A 26,452-nucleotide genomic window follows, 5' to 3' on the forward strand; every position below is an offset into this window, starting at 1 on the left:
GACAGCTGGTAAATTTAAGGGCTCCGACCCGAAAGGTCGATTCTCCCTGCTCCTCGAATGCTGCCTGTGGAGAATATGCTTGTGAAAAATGTAAGTGTTCCTTCTGCAAGAGGCTTGTAAAAAAATAAATTTTGTGTAAATATAAGGCTCAGTGCTGCAGAAACCACAATCAGAGGTCATAAAGCTCAGTGTGGACCATAGGGGACGAAATGTTGCGTTAGCAAACATGTACACAAAACCACAAACAGGTCATAAGGCTCAGTGTGGGGGAGAAGTGTTGAGCTAGCGAGCATGTACACAGATTCTGGATTAGTGGTGCTGGAAGAGCACAGCAGTTCAGGCAGCATCCAAGGAGCATTGGATGCTACCTGAACTACTGTGCTCTTCCAGCACCACTAATCCAGAATCTGGTTTCCAGCATCTGCAGTCATTGTTTTTACCAAGCATGTACACAGTTTGCAGCAAAAAGGGATGCAAGCTATGTGGTAAAACAGCCAAGCTAACACCTGCACTTTGTCACGTGTAAGGCCAAATAAGGCAAGAAACAAACAAGGGTAAGGGGCGACAGGCTTAGAGTTGTGGGAGAAGTAAACAGAGGAGGAGTGAAGTGAGTAGCTTATGAAAGGTTTAACGCTTTGCATGCTAAGCCAATAAGCTAAAAGAGGAGTACCGAGAGACTCAGCTGAACTGTATAACTCGGGGTGCCTACTTGTCATCCATTCTTATAAGAATGTTTTAATAGATAACTGCTTTGGAATTTGACTCAGACTGAAATTATTGAAGAGAGCCATTTCTCACATGCATGATCTGCTGTGCTTTTCCAGCAACATACTCTCCAGCTGGCAGAGTAAGTTCAATGCAGAGAAATGTGAAGTGTTACCCTTTAGTATGAAGAACATGGAGAGCCTGCTAAATGGCACAACTCTAAATGGGCTGCAGTGCAGAGAGGTCTGGATCCATACAATATATAAATCGTTAAAGGGGTCAGGATTGCTATTAGTCATAGACTTGATACAGAGGACAGTACACAGTATTGCATGTTTTATTAACAAGGGTAAGGAGCTCAAGGGAATTGAGTTTATCGTGAATTTGCAGAAGAAATGAGTTGGGCCTCAGCTTGAGCACATGAGCAGGTCAAAGGATCCCTTTGACCCAGCATATCCCGGGCTGAGACGGTGGTTAAGATGCTCGGACTTGAATCTAAATCAAGACTTTACGTTGGACAATTAGAAAGGAATGAACATGATATCCTTCGGAATGGATTGCCCATCCCTGACGATCGGTTTATCTGGAATCATTGCTCTTCCCTGGTGATCGGTCTATCGGGAGAGATTACTCCGCCCTGGTGATTGCTCCTTCGTAGTGATCGGGCTATCCGGGAGTAATTGCTTCTGCCTAGTGATCGGTCTATCCGGGAGTGATTGCTCCTTCCTAGTGATCGGTCTATCCGGGAGTGATTGCTCCTGCCTAGTGATCGGTCTATCCGGGAGTGATTGCTCCTGCCTAGTGATCGGTCTATCCGGGAGTGATTGCTCCTTCCTAATTATCGGTCTATCCGGGATTGATTGCTCCTGCCTAGTGATCGGTCTATCCGGGAGTGATTGCTCCTTCCTGATGATCGGTCTATCCGGGAGTGATTGCTCCTTCCTAGTGATCGGTCTATCCGGGAGTGATTGCTCCTGCCTAGTGATTGGTCTATCCGGGAGTGATTGCTCCTTCCTGATGATCGGTCTATCCGGGAGTGATTGCTCCTTCCTGATGATCGGTCTATCCGGGAGTGATTGCTCCTTCCTGATGATCGGTCTATCCGGGAGTGATTGCTCCTTCCTGATGATCGGTCTATCCGGGAGTGATTGCTCCTTCCTGATGATCGGTCTATCCGGGAGTGATTGCTCCTTCCTGATGATCGGTCTATCCGGGAGTGATTGCTCCTCTCTGGGATGGATTACACGAGTGTGCCCCCGTTGTCCTGGTGACCGCCCGGAGCTGGGACTTGCAGGGAGCTCGGCCGAGGCCTGCGGCCCCGATGATCCGCGCGGATGCTCCGATTTCTGGGCAGGTGAGCAGGGCCTCGGGTCAGGGGTCAATGGTCCTGACCTGACACCCTGACCTCAATGTCACCGATTCCTCATCCCCTCCCCCACCACCTTCTCCTCCCCACCCCACCCCCCTCTCGACAGCCCCTCACCTTGTGTTACCCCCCACCCACCCACTTGCTCTGTGCTCCTTTTACCAGCTTTAAAGTTGATCCAGTTTGTGTGAAAGGAGGATGACAAACACTTTATCATCATCAGGTTCTGAGTGATGCGTCTGGAATGAGTGTTGAATTGAACCCTCAACAAAGGAGGGGATGAGAATTGAACTCTGTCTTAGCACAAACTGCCATTTCAGTGGACCTCAGCATTGCAAACCTACAGGTGTCTGAAAGTCCAGTCTGTGTCATGAAGAAAACATACTTTTTCCTTCTATGACACTTGACCTTGTGATGGACCACTATCTCTCTAAGTACAAAATCATCAACTATGTCCTGCTCACTATCTCTTACCGTTTTGGATCATATATGAACATACAATACATGAATATGCAACATAGTCATGACACCTGAACAGTTAAAGACGGGTGCTCTGCAATATCTAAATCATCCCCCACAATCTGTGACACATTGCATCTAAAAAGTACGTGAAATGAGCTTGCACCAATTTGGCAAAGAAGAAAACTTGGAAAATTCTTCTTCAAGCTATGTAGGTGATCAAAACTGCCTTAGGCAGCACTGTTGTCCTGAACATTCTATGCAGTAGTTTCCTCTTGAGCAAGCTAACATCTGCCCCAGTCACAAAAACAGCTCCAGCCTCTCGTGGAGAAATTCAGTGATTCATTGTCCATTGTGTGAGATAGCACTTCACTACTTTGTAAGGACAGAACCACTTCCTAACAGTAGACCTATGTGTGGCTTTATACAACATGAAGTTGTGACCCCTTCACATCCTGACCCAAACTCTCACCTGGAGCATTATCAATTCCCTTCATTCTATTCTAAACCTCAAACTGATCACTCATTAAGTTTTCATTCCTGTAAAGTCTCAACCCTTCCATACTGTCGTAAGTAAGAATCTTTTATGCAGGGTAATTGACATATTCCCCCCTCTCCACCTGTTCCAAGGACTCAGTATCATTTAATTTGTGAGGAGACTGAAACTGGATTAATCAAAAGTTTGTACAAAGGCAATATAGTATGTTTTGTCTTTTGGTCAATAGTCCTATAAATACACCCACCTAATGTAGTTTGCTATATGTCTGTCCTTTTAGATTTGGATACCCTGTTGAATTGTTTCCAGTTGATTTTGAGGCCTGGCCTAGAATCCCTCAGTTGATTGTCCATCCTTGGGGGATATTTTAGAAAGAATCTTAAATCTATCAATGTTTGCACAGCATGTATCAGTCATTTGGCCCAACAAGCCCAAGCCAGTGAGACTCTTTCCTCCCTAATTCATCTCACCCTATCAGTCATTCTTTCTACTTATTCCCTTTTCATCTGTTCATGTACTTCGAGACCTTTGTGCAATTTGGTGTCAATTCCTCCTCCCTCAGATAACTTGCATTTAACCCGAGCTACCATTTTCATTGTTGAATTTTTTTTTCTACAAACTTTCCTGCTATGCAGGCTCAGCTGAGCAAACATGCTGTAATGCAATAGAAACCTACTCCCTGTTACTCACCAAATCACTTAATTTTCTATCCCAGATTCTGTGCAGGAATAGCCAATCATCAGATTTGTCGAATGAGCACCTTATCAGTGGCTGAAGCTGTGAATGCCCTGAGACCATTCTACTTTGCTGTCCACCCAGATTTCTTTGGCCAGTATCCAAGAGAGAGGGTAGGTACTGATGGTCTCTGTGAGGTTTCTGAGTTTGAGAGGTTTCTGAGTTTGAGAACTGATGATCGCCTTGGAGAAGGTGCAGAGCTTTACCAAGATCTGGTATCAGCTGTGGTTTAGTGGGTAGCACTCTCATCCCAGGCAGTTGTGAGATCAAGTCCTCCTGCAAAGGCTGGAGCACTATCTATGTTTACATGCCCAGTGAAGTACTGAAGACGTGCTACACTGACAAAGTGTTTATCTTTTGGATGATTATCTTTTTCAGATTTAAAGTTGTGTCTACCCTGTAAGGTAGATGTGAAAGACGCTTTGGTACCACTTCAGAGAAGAGAGGAGAGCTCTCCCGAGTGTCTTACTCAATATTTATACATCAACTATTATCAGTAAAATAGGTTATCTGATCATTATCTCTTATCATTCTCCCATTGCTATCTGTGCGAAGTTGATGTGTGCTAATTAGCTGTCATATTTCCAACATTACAACGGCGAGATTTCCAAATTACTTGTATGGCAGTATTGGATCACTTGAGAATGTGAAAGGTAGCGTAGAAATTCAGATCTTTCTTTACATAATGGTATCAGGGATGAAGGATTTGAGATATCTAGTGATAATGAATAAACATTGTTCTAGTTACAGCACAGAAAGTTGAGGGATATTCAAAATCACAAAGGGCTTTGATCGAAGAGATGTAAGCAAGTGGCTCATTGATGGAAAGTTCTGTTTCCAGAGGACATAGATAATTGCTAATTGTTCTGGAATGTGTTGTTTGAGGGAACGGTGAAAGCAAATTCAATTGTGACCTTCAAATGAGAATTCGATAAATAATTGAAGAGGAAAGAACAGGGGCAGCATAGAAGCAATTGATAACTTTTCCAGAGAGCTGACACAGGCACAATGTGTCAAATGCTGTCGCTGTTCCAGGTGGAGTGTCCTTGTTTCAAATGTTTCTTTAAGCTACACAGGCAGGTTCCATCTCTGCCTTTTTGAGGCATTCTGAATGTCTTTACACTGGTCTGTTACTAATTATGTGTGCTCTTAAATTGTTCTTATTGCACTGCCAGTTATAATCCATCTCATTTGTACTGACACTACTGCTACATAAATGTATGGCAACATAGAATTGGTTCCATGTTGCAAACAGATTTTTGAGATGAGCACCCAATTTCTGTGCTTGACGGTGAACCAAGTCTAAATTGGAGCCAGATTTTTCAGGAGTGAAATTAGGAAACAGTCCTACGCACAAAGAGTGGTAGCAGTTTGGAGCTCTATTCTAAATACGGCAATTAATGTTCAGTCAATTGTTAATTTTTGATTTGGTGATTGATAGATTTTATTAGCCAATCTTTTTAAGTAGTGTGGGACCAGGTGGGTAAATACAATTAGGGCACAGATCAGCTATGACCTCGTTGAATGATAGAGCAGAATCAAGAGGCTGAATGGCTTCCTCCTGTCCTTATGTTCAATGTGCAACACAATTGTCAGAGTCAATCCATGATATTCTGTCACTCTAAGATATTTGAGTGTAAAGAAAGATTGGTACTGATGGTCATTATTCCATTTGGAGGTAAGAGGTTTCATTCCTTAAATGCTTCAGCCCAGATTTGGTTAGGTAAAGATATGGTTAAAAACTACAGTAGTATATACCAATGTTTGGAAAAACTTAAGTATCTGTACCAATGGCCACTGCCCCATTGAAAGAATCCTTTAACTCAGACTGAATGAACTGATGCAGACTCGATGGACCCAATTCTGTGCTGTATTATTCTAAGAATCCGATGCACCTTACTTTCAGCTGGAAGAAAGTCTCTGTGTTGTTTTGCTTTTGCAGGAAGTGAATGAAAATTCCCTGAAGCAGTTGAATAGCTACTTGGAGTGTATGCAGAGACCAGGGCGTAAAACCCTTCAACCTACAAAGCTCACATTCTACATCAGAGACACAAGTAGTGATCCAAATGCACCCCAGCACCATGTAAATACTTCAGGTGGGGGCAATGTTTTATTGGGAGCTCTACGAACTATTCTTACTCTTGTTCTGACTTAACTGGTTTCATTCAGGATTTAAGGCAGATATTCTCTGCAGAGTATTGTTGTTCAGACCATTCCTTTATTTATTGCAGTTGTGCAGTCCCAGTGTCCTTGGAGCCAAGCCTTACTTGTTTAACAAAGTACAGTAAATAAGGCCATGAATCATAGAATTCCTACAATGTGGAGGCAGGCCATTCAGCCCGGACCAGGCCTCCAAAGAGCATCCCACCCAGAGCCACCCCTCTACCCTATCCTTGTGACCCAGCATTTCCCATGGCTAACCCACCTAGTCTGCACATCCCTGGACACTACGCGCAATTCAACAAAGCCAGTCCACCTAACTTGCCCATCTTTGAACTATGGGAGGAAACTGGAGCACCCAGAAAAAGTCATGCAGATATGGGGAGAATGTGCAAAATCCAAACCGACGAGGGCTGGAATCGAACTGAATTGAATCCAAGCTTATGATTTTAGTGACTAGCACCATCATCTCTGAGTCACAATGTTCTGGATTCAAGTCCAACTCTAGGGCTTGAGCATAGAAATTTAGGTAGACATTCCAAGCACAGTACTTAGGGAGGGCTACACTGTCCAATGGTGTCTTTCAATAAAATGTTAAACTACAACCTCATTTCTGTATTCAGCTTTACGTATAAGGTTCCAAGGCATTATTTTGGATAGGTGCAAATGAGGTCTCCCCAATATCCTGGCCAATATTTATCCACCAATTAACATTCTTCTGATGCAGGGATTATAAATGTTCAACAGGCTCATGGTGGAGCAATAACAATAGTGCAGTGATTTGCAAATGCTTTCCTGAGTTGGCACAGTGACAGGGTGAGAAGTGGTTTGCAGGAATAGTGTCCTCATGGACGTTTATTAGCTCCTGGTCCAGCAAAGCTTCCATTTTAATATTTTCATCATTGCTTTCAAATCTCTCCATGGTCTCGCCCATCCCAATTCTGTAATTTTCTCCAGCACTTCAACCCTGTGAGATAACTGTACTTCTTTAGTTCTGACCTCTTCTACAGCCCTACTTTTATTTCACCCCACTCCCGCTAATGGCGGCTGTGCTGTTAGTTGCCAAGGTCCCAAGTACTGGATTTCCTTTCCTTTCCACTCTGCTCTCTTTTCAGACACTCACACCTGTCCTAATATTTCATAGATTCCCTACAGTATGGAAACAGACCACTTGATCCATAAAGTCCACTCTGACTCTCCAAAGAGCATCCTACCTGTACCCATAACCCTGCATTTCCCACGGCCAGTCCACCTGACCTGCACGTTTTGTGGGAGGAAACCAGAGTACCCGGAGGAAACCCACGCAGACTCGGGGAGAATGTGCAAACTCCACATAGTCGCCAAGAATGGATCGAATCTGGGTCCCTGGCGCTGTGAGGCAGCAATGCTAACCACTGAGCTACCATATCGCCCCAGGTCATGTGTCTCAGTGTCAAATTTTGTTTGATAAGACTCTTATGCATTTTTGACACTCTGCAATGTCAAAGACTCCACATACATAAATGCAGGTGGTTGTAAGCCTTGTTCTACCATTCTTGGGTATGTGGGCGGCACGGTGGCACAGTGGTTAGCACTGCTGCCTCACAGCGCCTGAGACCCGGGTTCAATTCCCGCCTCAGGCGACTGACTGTGTGGAGTTTGCACGTTCTCCCCGTGTCTGCGTGGGTTTCCTCCGGGTGCTCCGGTTTCCTCCCACAGTCCAAAAGATGTGCAGGGTCAGGTGAATTGGCCATGCTAAATTGCCCGTAGTGTTAGGTAAGGGGTAAATGTAGGGGTATGGGTGGGTTTCGCTTCGGCGGGTCGGTGTGGACTTGTTGGGCCGAAGGGCCTGTTTCCACACTGTAATGTAATCTAATCTAATCTAATCTAATTTGAAACCATTTTAGAAATTGCAAACTGTAAGAATGTCGCACTTCTCTTTGCATGTCAGTAGTGAAGTCTGGTAGACACTGCCGCAACAGGCAGTGGAAGCAGATACAATAGCAACTTTCAAAAGGAAATTGGATAAACGTTTGAATGGAAAGAAAAGTTACAGAGCTTTGGGAAAAGAATGTGGGACAGAGAAGTATTTCTGATGATGGTGGGCTGAATAACCTCTGCCTGTGCTTTACGTCCAGTAATTTGTCTGTTGTGCCAGTCATTGAATCTAAGCGTGTAGGTCTAGCTGGCGGTGAAGAAGGCAAATGATATGTCTGCCTTCATAGCAAGAGGATTTGAGTTCAGGAGCAGGGATGTCTTGCTGCAATTGTACAGGGCCATGGTAAGACCACACCTGGAATGTTGTGTGCAGTTTTGGCTTCCTTCTCTGAAGAAGACTGTTCTGGCTACAGAGAAAATGTAATGCAATTTGCCAGACTGATTCTGGGATGACATGACTGACCATATGAAGAGAGTTGGGACTATATTCACTGAAGTTCAGAATGAGAGGGGAATTCATGGAATCCTATAAAATTCTAACAAGACTAGACAGGGTAAATGCAGGAAGGGTGTTCCTGAGAACTGAGATCCAGGAGTCACAGTTTAAGGATGCGGGTTATGCTATTTAGGACTGAGATAGGGAGAAATGTCTTCACTCAAAGTGGTGAGCATGTCTAGTGGTACAGGACACTGTTGAGGGCAAAACATTGAATGTTTTTAAGAAGGAGTTATAGTTCTTCAGCCTACATGGGTCAGTGGATCTGGAGCAAAAGCTATAACAGGTACTGAACAGGATGATGAGTCATGATCGTATTGAATGGTGGATCAGGCTCGAAGGGCCAAATGGCTTTCTCCTGTTCTTATTTTCTATGTTTAATTACATTCACTTTATGTCTACAAATTTAGTTAATGTTAAAACAAAACTATTTGTTTCAGGGTTTCGACCAGTCACTTTCACGCTACAGAATAAGGACCTCCTGAGTGTGGTAGTAACGATCTTGAAATCCTGCAGTTTATCCACGGATCATGTGCAAGATACACAGATTGACAAGGGCCTGCCTCAGCAGACTGGCACCATTCCATTTGGCAGACCTATCCGGTGGGATAAGACCTACTACACTGTCACTGGCTACAGAGACCCAGAGGAAGAGTTGGATTGCACTGTCCATATGGAACCTGCACTTGGGTACAAGAACTGTTACTGCCTACCTCAGTTAAGGTTGTGTTAATTGCTGTAATAGTTGCTCTGGTCTATCCCAGTTCCAGATAATTGTATCATTAATATTTGGCTAATCATTCAAATGTCAGCTGTGGCTTAGTGCTTAGCACGACTAAGATGGCCATGAGTTCAAATCTTCACTCGGGTCAGGACTGAGGGAACACTGCAGTGTCTGTAGGTCAGTATTGAGGGAGCACTGCAGCGTCTGTAGGTCAGTATTGAGGGAGCACTGCAGCGTCTGTAGGTCAGTATTGAGGGAGCACTGCAGCGTCTGTAGGTCAGTATTGAGGGAGCTCTGCAGCGTCTGTAGGTCAGTATTGAGGGAGCACTGCAGCGTCTGTAGGTCAGTATTGAGGGAGCACTGCAGCGTCTGTAGGTCAGTATTGAGGGAGCACTGCAGCGTCTGTAGGTCAGTATTGAGGGAGCACTGCAGCGTCTGTAGGTCAGTATTGAGGGAGCACTGCAGCGTCTGTAGGTCAGTATTGAGGGAGCACTGCAGCGTCTGTAGGTCAGTATTGAGGGAGCACTGCAGTGTCTGTAGGTCAGTATTGAGGGAGCACTGCAGTGTCTGTAGGTCAGTACTGAGGGACCATGTCAGACCACAGTGCTGAGGATGGTATGTACTGTCAGAGGGGCATTATAAAGGGAAAACTGCACTGTCAGAGGGCCAGTACTGTCACAGTACAATATTATCAAAGGGGCAGTACAATGGAAGTGCTGCATTGTCAGAGGGGCAATACTGTAGAAGTACAACACTATCAGAGGAACAGTACTGAGGGAATGCACCATTTATAGAATCGTAAAAATGTACAGCACTGAAGAAGACTGTGCCTGTGCTGGTCCTAAAAGACCTAATCAACTTCTCAGGCTGATGTTTGTAGCTGTTGACATTGTGGTACTTCAGATGTGTATGTTTACCCTTTATAATTTATAATTGTCCTTTACATATATAATGCATAGTTTATAATTCAGATGAGGGTTTCTGCCTATGCTATACTTTTATAGCCAGTGACTGTAGATGTGCACTATCCTCTGAGTAAAAAATCCTCAACTCCCCTTTAATCCTTCTGCCAATCACTTGAAATCTTTGCCCCCTAGTTATTTATATCACTGATAAGTGAAATCGGTCCTTTCTATCTACTCCAACAAGGCCCTTCATAATTTTAAACACACCAACTGATCTGCCACAGCATCCTCCATTTTAAAAACAAGCCTTAACTAATCTTCCCACATGGCTAATTTTTTCCAGTGAAATTGTAAATCTCCTCTGCCTCTCTGGTATGATCACATCCTTCCTAGAATGAGGTGATCAGTATCGTACACAGTATTCCAGCTTTGGTCTAACCAATGCTTTATCTGTTCCTGTATGAACTCCCTGCTGTTATATTCTCTGCACTGACTTGTAAAGAAAACTATCCCCTATGTCTACTATCCTATGTGCCTGTTCTGTTACCTTCAGGTATCTGTAGAAATACACTCCGAGGTCTCTCTATTCCTCTACACTTCTCAATGTTTTACCATTTACCATGTATACCATCATCCACAAATTCATTACCTTGAATGCCTCAAGATTGAATTCTACTTGCCACTTTGTTTTAACCACTTGACAGTCCATTGAAATGCTACAGTTTAAAAGCTTCCTTCCACACTATCAATGACACTATCAAATTATCTTTTGATCACCTTTATATTTAAGTCTAAATCATATATCAGAAAAAGCATATTTCTGATATGCTATGGAATTCCACTGAAAGAAGATTTCCAGTTGCAAAACCAGTGTTACGGATGCAAATCGTTTGAATGAGGTATTAAACCTCAATCAGCATCAAATAATCAGGTTATCCAGTCCTTATTAAATTGCTATTCGTGGAATCTTGCTATGAGCAAGTTGACTAGCGTTTCTACATTTCAAGAGTAGGAGCATGAAGTATTTTGGGATATCCTGAAATCATGAAAGGCAATTTGTTAACCACTCCGTTCTTGTAAACTAAGGGATTAGGTTTGCAAAATAAATCTTTTAGAAATCTCAATGCAATAAGAGGTCATCCGATCCACAATGCCTGAGTTAGCTCTTCGCAACAGCAATCTAATTAGTCCCATTCTTCCCTCTCATTCCCCCTCATTCCCAGAGTCTGTCCATTTTTCTTTATCAAGAATTCATCCAGTTCTCTTTGTAAAGTGTTGAATCTGTTTCTACTACCCTTACAGCAATAAGATTCTCACAATCGTACTTAAAACTTGTCCATTTTAGGCTATTCCATGGACTTGATTATGCAAAAGGTAAATTAAGCAAGCTTTCGCAGGTTTCTGTATTTTATAAATGAGGACGATGTCAGGTTGTATTGAGTCTATTTAGACGTGGTAGTATTGTGAAATGATTTGTACAGGCGTAGTGGTGCCAGTTAAGAGGTCAGTTAGTTTTCTGAAATTGATGGTGCGGGAGTCATAGACAATCCTAAATTTTGCTACGTAAGTGTTACTAGACCAAGGTTTCTCCACCCCATGGATTTTAGTTTTGGAATCATTTTGAGGAAACCATGGAAGTTATCGAGAGAGTAATGCTGACAAACTGATGATATTGTTAATTTTGTAGGTTGTGGTTGCATAAAAACAGAGCTTCTGCTTCCAAGAAGTTAACTGTCAGTATTCCACTGCGAGATGAGCTCGAGCGTTTAAAAACGGAACTGTGTCTGCAACTGGAGATAACTGATATCAGGTATTACTTCTAAAAGGAAGTGAAATATGCCAGAAAGGGAAATGTATATAGAGTTTTAAATGAATCTCTTTAAATCTAAAAAGGTATTGAGCTGTCTTGTAGCTCAGAGATGATTACACCCACTCTACAACTGCTTTTCATTGCACCTCTTAAACAGGTTGGGATTAATGGTACTTGCGAGGGCTAAGGCAGAATCAGATGACTTCAAACTGAACTTCCAACCTCTTTGCATCTCCAACTCCAAAACCACCAACTTGCACCTCTGTAACAATGCCATCTCTGCCACTGCTGAAACCCTCAACTGTGATCTTGTTATAGCCAAACTCAGTTATTCTGATCCTCGCCAGTTGAACTCACCTTTCAGAAATTGGATTTATTCAAAAGTACTGCTCGTATAAAAACTTGGGAGCACTCACCCACCCCTGCACGCATGCAAACATGCACCCCCCACATCCTGCCATGGCCCTCCAACTTACATTGGATGCCAATCTGGCAACATCTTAATTTGAAATTTCTGACCCTTGTACTCAGATCTTTCCATGCCTCACCCCTCCCTATTTTTGCTGTCCTCCAATTCCACAACTTTCCCAAGATATCCAATTCTGGCCTCTTGGGTGTACTCCACCACTAACTTATACCTTTCAACTGCACACCATTGACATTGAGCTTTGAAATCCCTTCCCTAAACCTCTCTGCATTATACTTTACTTTCCTCCTTCAACCCCCCCTCCTTATAACCTACCTCTGACCATGCTTTTAGTCATCAGAGCCCTAATATGATTTGATCCTTTTTTAAGTACAATGGCCAAAACTGTACTCCAGGTGCAGCCTCGCCAACATCTTGCTTTTAAACTTCACCTCTCTCACAATAAAGGCCAAAATTCCATTGTGTTCTGAATTATTTACTGTAACTACATGCTTTTGTATTTCTTGCACAAGAACACCTCAATTCCTCTGTACTGCTCTTTTATGACCTCCTACTTTCCTAAATTAAATTCCATCTACCAAGGGTTTTCCCCATTCATTTAGCCTATTTGTAGCTCCTTACAAATCCTTTATGTTGTCATCACAAAATGCCCTCCATCTATTTTTGTATCATTAGCAAATTCGGATACATTTTTACTCTGCCTCTTCCTCCCAGGTTATTAATATAAATGTTAGATAATTGAGGTCCTAGGACTGATCTTTGTGGCACTCTAATAGTTACATCTGTCTAATCTGAAAACTACCTGTTAATTCTAACTTTCTGTTTTCTGTGTGTTAACTAATCCTCAACATTATCCCCAAAATTGTGAGCTCCTATCTTGTGCAATAACCTTTTAGATTAGATTAGATTAGATTCCCTACAGTGTGGAAACAGGCCCTTCGGCCCAACAAGTCCACACCGACCCTCCGAACAGTAACCCACCCAGACCCATTCCCCTACCTTATATTTACCCCTGACTAATGCACCTAACACTACGGGCAATTTAGCATGGCCAATTCACCTAACCTGCACATCTTTGGACTGTGGGAGGAAACCGGAGCACCTGGAGGAAACCCATGCAGACACGGGGAGAATGTGCAAACTCCACACAGACAGTTGCCCAAGGTGGGAATTGAACCCGGGTCTCCGGTGCTGTGAGGCTAACCACTGAGCCACCATGCAGCCCCATAAGTGGATCCTTATTGAATGCTTCTCAAAATCCAAATACACTGCATTTACCAGTCTCTTTATCATCTCTGCTTGTTATATCCTCAAAGAATTTGAAAGGGTTCAGAAAAGATTTACAAGGATGTTGTCAGGGTTGGAGGATTTGAGCTATAGGGAGAGGTTGAATAGGCTGGGGCTGTTTTCCCTGGAGCGTCAGAGGCTGAGGGGTGACCTTATTGAGGTTTATAAAATCATGAGGGGCATTGATAGGATAAATAGACAAGGTCTTTTCCCTGGGGTGGGGGAGTCCAGAACTAGAGGGCATAGGTTTAGGGTGAGAGGGGAAAGATATAAAAGAGACCTAAGGGGCAGCTTATTCATGCAGAGGGTGGTACATGTATGGAATGAGCTGCCGGAGGAAGTGGTGGATGCTGGTACAATTACAGCATTTAAGAAGCAGCTGGATAGGTATATGAATAGGAGGAGTTTAGAGGTATATGGACCAAGTGCTGTCAAATGGAACTAGATTAGGTTAGGATATCCAGTCAGCATGGATGAGTCGGACTTAAGGGTCTGTTTCCGTGCTGTACATTTCTATGAATCTATGATTCTAAATTAGTCAAATGTGATTTCTCTTTCATGAAACTATACTGAGTCTGTTTTGCTGTGTTAAGCTTTTCTAAATGTCCTGCTTTTTCTTCCTCAATAATGGTCTCTAGCATTTTCCCATCGTTAAGCTAACTAGCCTATAGTTTTCCTAATTTCTGTCTCCCTTCCTTCTTAAACAGGTGGTCACATTAGCAGTTTTCCAATCTGCTGGAACTGTCCTGGAATCCAGTGTGTTCTGGAATATAGAAGAATATTAAAGTTTTATTTTTCACATTGCTTTCTACCATGTTTAGGAATATTCCTCACTGCTCATTAGTACATTTGGTTCCATCTCCAGCAATATAATTTTAATTTTGCTCTTGGTCTAGGTGGCAGAGAAGTTGGGGAGTAGCTCATCGATGTAGCCAATTACACAGCCTCACTCGTTTCATCCAGCAGAATTCTCCAGAATTGCACAATATCAAAGGTCTGTCTTTTCATAAATACTTGCAAGCATTGGAATGTGAAATCAAAACTTGAAAATGGTTATGCCAGCATGTTCAGATACAAGATAAGCAGGCTAATATTTCATTTGTGATTTCTATTTATTCCAAATTCTACCCTCCCTCTGCTCCAAGTTTTTCAATTAAATCCACCCAATACCCTTATAAACTTCTTGTAAGGGATCTTCTAATAGAATCCTTCTATCACCTACCCCAAGTGCATCTGAGTCTCCTTTCCCTTCTTTGACTTCTCTGTTTCTATTTCTGAAGATAGGCTATTCCCCAATATCCATTACATACCTGGGAATCAGTTTAGCTCAGTTGGCTGGATTGTTGGATGACAGAACAGTGTGATGTCAATAGCATGGGTTCAATTCCCATCACTGGTTTGAGATTACCACGAAGGACTCTCCTTCTCAACTTCTTCCCTTGCCTGAGGTTTGACAGCCCTCAGGTTAAATCACCACCAGTGAGAGCAGCCCCTATAGTCTGGCAAGACTATGGCGACACAACATTACATACTTAGTTATCTTGAATACATGTCCTCATACAGTACCCCACTTCACGTAAGGATTCTATTCCATTCTCCAGTTTCTTCAACTCTGTCACATCATTTCCAATAATGCCACCTTTCCTCCACAGGGATGCTTTCGACGTCACCATCTTCTTCAACTGAGGATTTTCCATCTTCCAACACCGTTTCTGCCACCTCCAGTAGAATGCCACTACCAAGCACATCTTCACCTCTCCTCCACTGTCAGCATTTTGCAAGGATCATTCCCTCCACAGTACTTCCATGACACCTTCCCTTGTAAGCACAGGTGTGTTACTTACTCTTTCATCTCCCTCTCACTCTCCAAGGTTCCGAACATGCATTCCAGGTGATGCAGCAATTTACCTGTACATTGTTCAGCCTACTGTGCTGTATTTTGTGTCACAATGTGCTCTCCTATAAATTGGCAAGACCAAACGCAGGCTGGGTGACTGCTCAATGGAACACCACAGTTCTATCTGTAGGAAAGACTTCAGCCTTCCTGATGCTTGCCATTTTAATACACCATTTTGCTCTCATGCTAACATTCCCAGATCTGCTCTAATGCTCAAACCAAACTCAACACTTGCTGGAAGAACAGCCCCACATTGTATACTGAGGCACTTTACCATCTTTAGGAGTAAACATTGAGTTCAACAACTTAAGGTCATGAACAATTTCCTCCATTGTGATTACACCTTCTCTTCCCCCAGTGTCTGGTTTGCTCATAATAGAGCTGACTTATTTTCTGCAAGTAACATCTTCTATTAAAACCTATTCTGCACTTTTATCCTTCCCCTCCTACCATTATCAATTTCATACTGGCCACTCTCCCCATCCGTTTCACTTACTCACTCTTTCCCCTTCATCAACAGCATAACACCACCATTTTCCAGCTGCTTTTGGTTTGAAGAAGTCATCTGACTCAAAATGTTAGCTCTGTTTCTGTCTCCATAGATGCTGCCTGAACTGCTGAGTTTCTCCAGCACTTTGTTTTTATTTCAGATCTCAAGCATCTGCAGTGCTTTGCTTTTATTTATTCCAGATAAGGCTGTGACTAATTTAAAGTGGAACTGTGTGATGTATCTTCTACGCTGTGAATCTTGATGCAAATCTTTCATCCCCCTCCATGGGTGTGCCTGTTTCCTTTACAGGACGTACTTTAATCTTTGCTGATAACTCCGGGATTAATGCTGCAGGGCAGATTATGTTGGGAACTGTGGATGTCCATCATCACTGGGCAAAAGTAAGTGAAACCAACAGTAAAGACAACATTATAGCAAAATGTGTGCATTTCATGTTTCTTATTTTCAGAAATATTTACTTTGTTCTATCTGGTCAAAGTTTAGGGAGGAAATCCCTCAATTTAGGGGCCAGGCAGCTGAGGGTACAGCCTCAAGTATGGGATTGAAAGAAATAAGGGATGCTCAGGAATTCCAAATTGGAGGAGCACCAAGATCTTGGGGGAGGGGGGGGGGGGGGGGGGGGGGATTGTAGGGTGGAAGAGGGGGAATATAATTTTTAACATCATTGCATTGCCAGACTGGGAGCCAGTGTATCTTGCTGAGTACAGTGGGTGATGGATAACTGGGACAAACTGACACAGTTTTGTATAATGTAGATTTGGCAGAGAGTGAAAGGTGGGAAGTCAGGCAGAAAACGTTTTGGACGAGTCCAGTCTGAAGGTAACAAAGGCATCTGTAAAATGTTTAAATTGTGCATTATCAAGTATTAGTTCAGTAAATATTTAATTTGTTATTACTTGAAGCTGTTGGAGAGGTTGCCCATCTACTGTGATCTTCACAGCCATCTTTCTGTGTTGAAAGAGAGGACCAGCTACCTTCTGGGAGACGTTGAATTAATTTATGATGAGGATCTGCAACCAACAGTTATGCTCGAAGATTATTACAGAATGTTAAAGACCTTCTATCAGAATTTGATAGTTATTCAACCTCTGTTTCACCCACGAAGTCTAAAAGGACTGCAAATAATTCTACAAAAGTGAGTAATTGCTAAAGTTGCAAGTGAAACCACACTTAAGTGCAGCAAGTGTGACATTATTATCCTCGAAACATAGTGATGCTGGCTATTCGTGCTGAGATTTGTTCTGGCTTAGGGACATCTGCCACCAGTAACTGATGTGACTGGGCCCATTTGTGCATGTGTAGGCAGCTGTTTTGATGGCCACCTTTGTGTTTGTACTCACCTCTCCAATTGAGGAAAGGATGGTAAGGTGGGTGAGATTTGATGATATGGCCAGTCATATGCATCATTCAATCATTTCCTGAGCAATTTTCTTCATTCACTCATGGGATGTGGGTGTCACTGGCTAAGCCAGAATCTTGCCTATCCTGAGCTGACCTTGAGAAGGCACTGATGAGCTGCTTTCTTGAATCACTGTTACTCGAGTTCTGTTTAACTCCAGATAAGTTTATGCAATCAATGTCTTGACTGGTGCTGGGAGAAACATCTGGCAGGAAAACTGGTAATTCTCATTGTTTTTGCATTTGACTACTCCAAATGACTCAATTTGTAATTGCCAGGACCAACATAGTGTTTATCCCCTAGATGGAAAGTCCCAGGTTTGATTCACAATCCAGCGAAAAATTAACCATGGTACTAACCTTTATTTCTATCCAAAGACCTTTTCATAAATTCAATGGAAGTCAGTCAGTTGAACATTTAAGGGGAGGGGAGAGGGAGGAAAGGGAGAGGTGGGAGTTGGTCATAGATCCCACCTCATTGAACAGGAGAGTTCTTTTCGGTGTGGCCAATATTTGTCTCTCAATCAACATCACAGGTTTCTTGCCGGCAATTGGTGGCTGTACTTGAGGAGAAATGGATAATTTGAGTGAGAAGCATTTTGGGATGTCCTCCGTTTATGGAAGGAAATGTAAAGACTTTTAACAACTTGCTACTCCATCATTTCAACACTGCTCATGTTAACAGGATGCTGTTCTTTTATTTCAGTGACTCTTCTGATCCTAGCCTCCTTCAAGCAGGTCAACTGAGCATACCTGTAACATGTGACCCCACTACCTTACAACGGTTTATTCAGGCTCATTCACAAAGAGCCAGGACCTACTTGAGAAAAGAGGAAGAGTAAGTAACAGATTCTAACTGAGCACATGTTATAGATGAGAGGGTGACAATTGAAGTCGCACTCTTGAAGAGGATCAGACATTCACACACTTTCATATATGGTTTTTGCATATATGGGTAATTCATTAAAGAATTGTTAAAATAAAATCACTTCAGTTTCCCAATGTGCATAAAGAACCATTGACTGGATCAACTCAAAGGGATTGGAGTGTCAGTATTTCTGAATTCCAAGATGCCTAATCGCTCATTAACATCAACAGTTAATGCAGATGTGATTTAGATATTTACTGGCTACAGCAAGGAGATGGTAAAATCATGGTGTAATAAAACCATTATTAGTCATACTTCTTTAGTTTAATAAGGAAAGATTCTGATGATAGGGCAAATCTTAATGAGACCCCATTAATTAAGTCTTTCTTTATAAACTTTTGATAATAGTGTAGGGGCATCTGGGAACTCTAAACATGAGGATTTAAGGACTGAAAGAAACAGACAAAAAAAAGGAAATTAGGTGAATTACAGTGAAATCAGATCCAGAAATAAAGGGAAGGAGGAGAAAGGGTGAATTGAGACAAAGGAAAAAATAAAGTTAAAAGTAAAACTAAAACTGTTTATACTTGCAAAATCACTGGCATTACTTCATCTGAAAGTTTGAACCTAAACAATTTAAATTGTTCACTGCCCCCTCATTCACAAAGTATATCCAGTATTTTTTTTTATTTTATTTCAGGTTTCCAGCATCTGCGCATCTTTTCTTCTATATTATTGTTTAAATTCTTCTTGTTCTGAACCAGAGCAATGTATTTACATTGCATTAATTATTACATTGTTACTCAAGAAAAGGTGGGGCACAGAAACAGCCACTTGGATCATGTGGCTGCACCAGCTGAGAATCTAGCTACACAACCTGATCCCACTTTGCTGCAATCAGGCTACAGCCTTCAGGTTTCTGCAATTGAGCTGCATATCCAGACACCTTTTATATGAATTGAGGATTTCTGCCTCATTGTTCTCACCTGTAATCTTTCTACCAATCATTTTGAATTCAGAGGTAAATAGCCCTGTTGAGCCGCTCTATCCAGGACCCTCACAATTTGTTTGTCTCAATCAGCTCTCCTCCAAGCCTACTCTTCTGCTAGGAGAACAACCCTACCTATCAAAATCTTGTTTACAGCTACAATTTTCCGTTATGTAAATCTCATCTGCACCCTCTCTAGGACAATTACATCCTTTCTATAATGAGGTGATCAAAATTGCAAATTGTCCTTGTGGCCTAACTAAAGATTTATACAATTCTAGCATCACCTCTACTTTGGCTAATAAAGAGCAAGATTTCGAACCTACTTATTGATCAGTCCTGCTATCTTCAGTAATTTATAGACCTACAGTCAGAGGTCTTTTTCACCTTTCAGTATTTTCTGATTAATTGTGTATTATTTTGCCTTGTTAAATCTTCCTAAATGTACCAAGTCACACTTCATTAAATTGAATTTGCTCTTTTTCTGCCCACCAAAAGTTACATAGATACATAGTTACACTGATACTTATCAGCCCTAAATCTGTGGTGAGTTTAATTGGTAAATAATGCATAAAACCAGCAAACTCTTCAAAATAACAGCAAGGCTGAGGATGAAAAGCCATTAGTGTGCAACAACAGATTGATGACCAACAACTCAGTTAAAAATCACACAACACCAGGTTATAGTCCAACAGGTTTGTTTGGAAGCACTAGCTTTCCAAGCGCTGCTCCTTCATCAGGTAGTTGACAGCTAGTGCTTCCAAATAAACCTGTTGGACTATAACCTGGTGTTGTGTGATTTTTAACTTTGTACACCCCAGTCTAACACCAGCTCTTCTACATCACAACTCAGTGTTATCTCTTCGTCCCTTGAACTTGACAGCTAATTAAATGTAAACTCTCTATTACTTCTCCAGCAAATCCACTGTTTCACTCCAGAAATTAATGGATTTTTATCTTTATCCGACTAGATTGGAACTGAAACAGAAGACACTGATCAGAGATTGTATAGAACAATTTGGACTCAAGAGACTGTATAAGGAGCCCAGTGTGTCCAGCCAACAAATGGTGAAGTGCTGTCAAAGACTCCTTGAAGGACACATAGGAGAGTTACAAGGGATGCACCTGTGTATCTCCCATTTCTATACAGTGTTACAGGATGGTGACTTGTGTGTGCCTTGGGACTGGAAATGGTAACTTAGGAGAATGGGGAAAGGAGACTGGATCCATGATAGTCCCCACAATCTCAGCTTGGAGCAATGTGAAGTGTATGAAACTGGGAGTCTGCATGTTTTGGAACTGTGGCTAATAACCAAGTTTGGGGAAGTCCCAAGTTGCCCACAGAGAGCTGAATTGTAATGTGAATTAAAATATATATTTTAAAAATTTCAAACCTCAAAGTGACCAGCTCCACCAAAATGGAAATTCAGCCCCTGGCTAACTGAACCAACCAATTTGACTTGCTGTGGAAACCAGCACTTTTAATTGCACGTTGTAAGCTGAAATTAAGATGACTGTGGTTGAGGCTCAAAATTTTTTTATCATCATACGGCTGCCCACGTATTTCCACCACTTAGTGCCTGTCGATGCATGTTTTGGAAGGGTCTGAAGATTGATATGGCCAAACAGGTGAGTGTCAAACACACTTTCCTTGGCCATCAGTCTTGAAGTGGAACTTGAACCTAGAGTTTCTGACTGAGACAGAGATGCTATCTACTGTGCCATAAGACCTCTTATTAATCTTATAAACCTCATTTTTAATGTCACACCTTACCATATTGATGAATGAGGCTAATTTGGATTATGACTTTTTGTTTCAATCTTTCCTTTCCTCCTGTTTGCACCAGTATCCAAAGTTCCCAAGTTTGAGAGGAATATTGAGAACAGTAGATCTAGAACTTGCAGCTCTCACAGCCAGGGCACAGAATTTCTAAAACAGTAGATCTGATCTTGGAAGTGTTGTCTTACACTTAATTACTGTACAGATAAAATGAATCCCTAACCCTGTGATCTCCCAACCACACAATCCTCATCATTAAGATCCAATACTTTCACCTCTGCAATCTCAAACTCCACCCCTAGCTCAGCTCATCTGCTACCTAAGTACCCATCCATATGTTATTTCTAGACTTCAATTCCAGATGTTCTCCTGGCCATCTCCCATAAACTTGAGCTCATATCAAATCCAGTTTATTCATCAACTGGTGTTGCTAACCTAAACTGTCTCCTTATCTGGCAAACTATCCATCTTAAAATACTCACTTGTTTGTAAAACTCTCCATGGCATGGTCCCATCCTTCCACCCTACAACTTCCAAGAAATCTGTGTACATTTAATTGAGATACCTTGGGCACACTCAGTTTTAGCTAATCCACTATTGTGGCTGGCTTTCAGCTTTTTGGCTCCTAAGACCCACAATTCTCTGCCTCTCATTTAAGACATTTGTTAAAACCTGCTCTCTTTGCCAAGATTTTAATCAAATCTCTTGATGTCTTTTTCTGTGGGTCACTGTTGTTATACTACCTTAAGGTGCTATGCAAGTGCAAGTTGTGTGAATGTTGGCAAATATGAAGTCGTGATTTTGGCTGCAGAGTACTGTATTAGTTTTATTTCATCAGAAATGGGGGGGGGGGGGGGTGGGAAGGAATGGGATGATGGGGTCCATAAGTGTGTTATAGCTAGATCCTAATTTACATCAATTAAATCCTAAATGATCACAAGGCAGTGCAGTTTAAAAAAGAAAGTTATCCCATTGAAATATACAGGATTCTGAAGAAGCTTAACAGGGTGTACCAAGGTAATTTCTCTCGACTGGGAAATCTAGAACACAGGTAGTCTCAGGTTAAAGGTCTGATCACTTAGGACTGAGATGAAAAATTTCTTGTTTTTTTTGAGTCACATCTTTGGAAAACTACCTGAGAATGTGGTTGAATATAATAAATGCTGGAATATAGAGTTTTTTTGATCTTCAGGGCATATGGAAAATAGAGTTGAAGTAGAAGCCATATCACAAGCAATGACTGCACTAACTAATTTTTGGACACATTGGTATTTCCTACTGTTACTTATGGTGCAGAATGCTGGACCATGAAGAAAGATTAATTCTTTTGGACTTTGACATTTGCAAAGAATGCTCAAGATGTGATTAACTGATGTACAGACCAGTGGGTATTAAGAAACAAAGTTGATTCAGAAATGAAATACTTGAGCATTTGCATGAAGCAACAGTACTGAAAAGATATTTCTGGAAGGAACAGTGGCATGGTATGGGGAAGCAAAAGGCCAGATAGAGATCACATTGTGCACCTAACGTGCTGAGGGCACCACGAGCAACAAGATCGGTGCAGTTGGAGGAGAAAAGTGTATGTTGCAACAGAGCTAGCTGCACCGCAACGCAAAGATGCATACATTCAACTACCTCAATGTCCTTTTAGAAAAAAATATTCAAAACACATGAAAATTGATTTGGTGGGTTAAAATTCTTGCTTCCAATTCAGTTTTCACAATAAAAGAGTTGGATTTGTGCCTATTGTTCCTCTCATATATAGCAGGATAGATTAATGTAAAGTCCAGCCCCACCAGATTTTAACCAGATTAGGGGAAGTAAGTTTATATTGTAATATTACAAGTTACAAGGAGGTTTCTGGTGTGTTCAAGGAAGTCTGGTCAAGAGTGTTCCCCTGACCTCACCATCTCAAAAATCATTGACTGTACAAAAGTTCCTTAGTTTACAGAAGAGATAGATTTTCAGCATCAAATAGTTTTATTGTTCAGTGATTGGCAATTTAACACCTATAACTCAAATATTTAATATTCTGGCTGGAGCAATCTCTGTCATAATTAGTCGAACAGCCAAACCTTGCCAGCCCATTTCATGTTCCATTCCAGCCACTTCAGAGCAGAGGAATATTCTAAACTAAAAACTTCTTCTTTTGCAATGTTGACTGTTGTGTGCTTTATCTGAAGCTTTGGTTCTGATATTCGAGCAGCTACCAGCAATCTGTCTACAGCTGCTTCATAATCTCCATTTGTCAACGGATTCTTCTCATCTTCATTCCTTTTAAAATCCAAAAAACAAATTAGAAAAAATCACCTACTTGCTGAATGATAAAGCAAAGTTACAGCTTTAAAGGAAAGGACTTAAACCTTCTCAGTACAATCTGCAGAGATTGTTTGGAGACGCTGGGGCTCTGAATGTTGCTAGCATTCATAACAAGGAACATTTCAGTTGCCAATAACATTTCCACTTCTGACAGGAAGCACGGAATCGGGAGCAGTTTGCGGTACAGGTTTTCCTCAACTGGTGGATAGCACCCACTGGACAAAGCTTCTGCAAAAAGAAATCAGAATTATTTTCATTTCTTTCTCTCTCATACCCTGGGACCAATAGTTATCTCTCAACTCTCATATTACCTGGCAATTATTACATTGTGCGAGGTTGCTGTATGCAAAATTGGCTACCATGTATCAAAAGTACATAAAGTTAAGACATTAAGCAAGACTTTATTTTCTTAAATGCATATAACTTGCATTCAGTTGAATTAATGTCCCTGCCAGAAAGGATTTGCACAGGAGTACAACGAATAGAAGCACAAATACACTATGTGGCCCCTCGAGCCTAGCCCAGTATTCAACAAGTACCAGCTGTGCTTTTGCCTAAACTCCAATTGCCTGCACCATGCTCATCCTTCAATTCCCTTAATGTCTGAATACGTGACTGAGCATCCACAGCTTTCTGGGACGATCTCAGATTCACAAACCATGCTTCTCATTTCAGTCCAAAATGGCCAATCACTTGGAGGTTATAAACCATAGTTTCAGAATCTTCAGACAAGGGAAACAAACTTCAGTGTAACTGTTTTCTTAAATTAATCTCAGGATAGCAGTGTCCTGTAAGCTAGTTTATACCTATGCTAACAATGATTACTTGGGCCAAGTACCAAGTTAAAAATATGTTTAAGGTGCTGATTGGCAGTCTACCCAGCTCCTCCATTACTAACTAGCATGAATGGTTCAGTGCCAACATGTTCATCTGATAGAGAATTGCCAGTTCAAGCTGCAGTCCAGAACTTGAGTAGTCAGCACCAAGATCTGCAGGAATGCTATAATGGTGAAAGGCTTTCAGTTAAAACAGACATTCATTTGGATATTCAAACTGAAGGACAGGAATTAGCCGGTGCTCGAGCAAACAATTATACTCAAACAGCATCAGCAATAACCCAAATAACTGGTCATTGAATAATTTGCAGTGCACAAAATCACACTCTGCCAAAACAACCATAATTAAATTACAAAAGCAATTTATTGGTTCCAAAGTATTAAGACTGCATGATCAGGAAGTGGTAATGTAGCTGTCCGAAATAATAAATTGCAGTGAAATGCTTGCAATAAATCTAATAGGTGCTGAGGAAAGAAAAATGGGAAGAAAGTAAAATAAATTCTCAGGATGTGGGTTTCACTGGCATTTATTTTCAGTGTGGTGGCTGGTATTGCTCTTGGACCCAGTTACGTAGCATATTTGATTTAAAACAGTTGCTAGCTCAGCTTGACTTCAAAGAGTCGACAATCGTAAGAGACCAATCTGGGTCAGGGAGGCCAGATTCTGTCCCTGTTAATGAAGCGATTGGCCTTTTTAATGATTATCTAAGAACTTCATGATCACTTTTACAACGATCAGCTTTTTATTTCAAGAACCTTGAAAGGGGAAAAAAACCTAAAATGGAAGAGAAGGATATATTACCAAATACCTCATCAGACCCTTAGGACATAAAGTAATTCACTAAAGACGGAAATCAGGAGGGCAAAATGAGGACATGAGATAGCTTTGGCAAATAGAGTTAAGGAGAATCCAAGGGTTTTTACAAATACGCTAAGGACAAAAGGGTAACTAGGGAGAGAATAGGGTCCCTCAAAGATCAGCAAGGCGGCCTTTGTGTGGAGCCACAGGAGATGGGGGAGATACTAAACAAGTATTTTGCATCAGTATTTACTGTGGAAAAGAACATGGACAATATAGAATGTGGGGAAATAGGTGGTAACATCTTGAAAAATGTGCATATTACAGGGGAGGAAGTGCTGGATGTCATGAAACACATAAAAGTGGATAAATCCCCAGGACCTGATCAGGTGTACCCTAGAACTCTGTGGGAAGCAAGGGAATTGATTGCTAGGCCCCCTGCGGAGATATTTTTTATCAATAGTCACAGGTAAGATGCTGGCAGACTGGAAGTTGGCTAACATGGTGCCACTATTTAAGAAAGGTGGTAAGGACAAGCCAAGGAACTATATACCAGGTGAGCCTGACGTCAGTGATGGGCAAGTTGTTGGAGGGAATCCTGAGGACAGGATGTACATGTATTTGGAAAGGCAAGGACTGATTAGGGATAGTCAACATGGCTTTGTGCATGGGAAATCATGTCTCACAAACTTGACTGAATTTTTTGAAGAAGTAACAAAGAGGATTGATGAGGGCAGAACAGTGGACGTGATCTATATGGACTTCAGTAAGGCGTTTGACAAGGTTCCACCTCATGAATACGGGGAGAAGTAGCCATTTGGATACAGAGCTGGCTCAAACAAAGAAGACAGAGGGTGGTGGTGGAGGGTTGCCTTTCAGACTGGAGGCCTGTGACCACTGGAGTGCCACAAGGATCGGTGCTGGGTCCACTAATTTTCGTTATTTATAAAAATGATTTGGATGTGAGCATACGATGTAGAGCTGGTAATTTTGCAGATGACACCAAAATTGTCAGTGTAGTGGACAGCAAAGAAGGTTACCTCAGATTACAATGGGATCTTGATCAGATGGGCCAATGGGCTGAAGAGTGGCAGATGGAGTTTAATTTCGATAAATGCAAGGTGCTGCATTTTGGAAAAGCAAGTCTTAGTCCGAGGGAGTGTTGCTGAAAAAAAAAAGAGCGCAGGTTCATAGCTCCTTGAAAGTAGAGTTGCCGGTAGATAGTGAAGGCGGCATTTGGTATGCTTGCCTGTACTGGTCAGAGTATTGAGTACAGGAGTTGGGAGGTCATGTTGCAGCTGTACAGGACACTGGTTAGGCCACTTTTGAAATATTGTGTGCAATTCTCATCTTCCTATCGGAAAGATTTTGTGAAGGGTTCAGAAAAGATTTACAAGGATGTTGCCAGGATTGGATGATTTGAGCTATCGGGAGAGGTTGAATAGGCTGGGGCTTGTTTCCCTTGTGCGTCAGAGGCTGAGGGGTGACCTTATAGAGGTTTATAAAATCATGGAGGGGCATGGACAAGATAAATAGACAAAGTCTTTTCCCTGGGGTGGGGGAGTC

At 41.8% G+C, this 26,452-nt stretch overlaps 2 protein-coding genes across 5 annotated transcripts in view; one reads left to right on the forward strand and one right to left on the reverse strand.

The window, feature by feature from the left end:
- Window positions 1-1,840: 1,840 nt before the first annotated feature.
- On the forward strand, window positions 1,841-22,673 carry tcaim (T cell activation inhibitor, mitochondrial). Of its 4 annotated transcripts, XM_043688724.2 has the most exons (10): window positions 1,903-2,059; window positions 3,742-3,874; window positions 5,704-5,857; window positions 8,775-9,024; window positions 11,651-11,773; window positions 14,384-14,481; window positions 16,184-16,275; window positions 16,798-17,030; window positions 18,000-18,131; window positions 20,121-22,673. In XM_043688724.2, the coding sequence occupies exons 1-10, from the start codon at window positions 2,040-2,042 to the stop codon at window positions 20,344-20,346; spliced, it is 1,461 nt and encodes a 486-aa protein (XP_043544659.2). In that variant the 5' UTR covers window positions 1,903-2,039; the 3' UTR covers window positions 20,347-22,673. The 4 variants fall into 4 exon arrangements, with proteins under 4 accessions (XP_087842314.1, XP_043544659.2, XP_043544666.2 ...); XM_043688731.2 differs by lacking the exon at window positions 11,651-11,773; XM_087986189.1 differs by lacking the exon at window positions 3,742-3,874 and having other exon boundaries at window positions 1,906-2,059.
- A 239-nt stretch (window positions 22,674-22,912) lies between these two features.
- topaz1 (testis and ovary specific TOPAZ 1) overlaps window positions 22,913-26,452 on the reverse strand; it is a 77,602-nt gene continuing 74,062 nt past the window's right edge. Inside the window, exons 20-21 of the mRNA XM_043689361.2 lie at window positions 23,296-23,479; window positions 22,913-23,206 (exon numbers count right to left, since the gene is read on the reverse strand). Coding sequence (XP_043545296.2) covers window positions 22,990-23,206; window positions 23,296-23,479 — 401 coding nt within the window. The 3' untranslated portion in view covers window positions 22,913-22,989. The remainder of the gene's footprint in view (window positions 23,207-23,295; window positions 23,480-26,452) is intronic.

Source organism: Chiloscyllium plagiosum, unplaced genomic scaffold (assembly GCF_037043375.1).
Source record: "Chiloscyllium plagiosum isolate Xiang-an unplaced genomic scaffold, Cpla_swu_hap1 HiC_scaffold_4, whole genome shotgun sequence".
NCBI classification, from domain to species: domain Eukaryota; kingdom Metazoa; phylum Chordata; class Chondrichthyes; order Orectolobiformes; family Hemiscylliidae; genus Chiloscyllium; species Chiloscyllium plagiosum.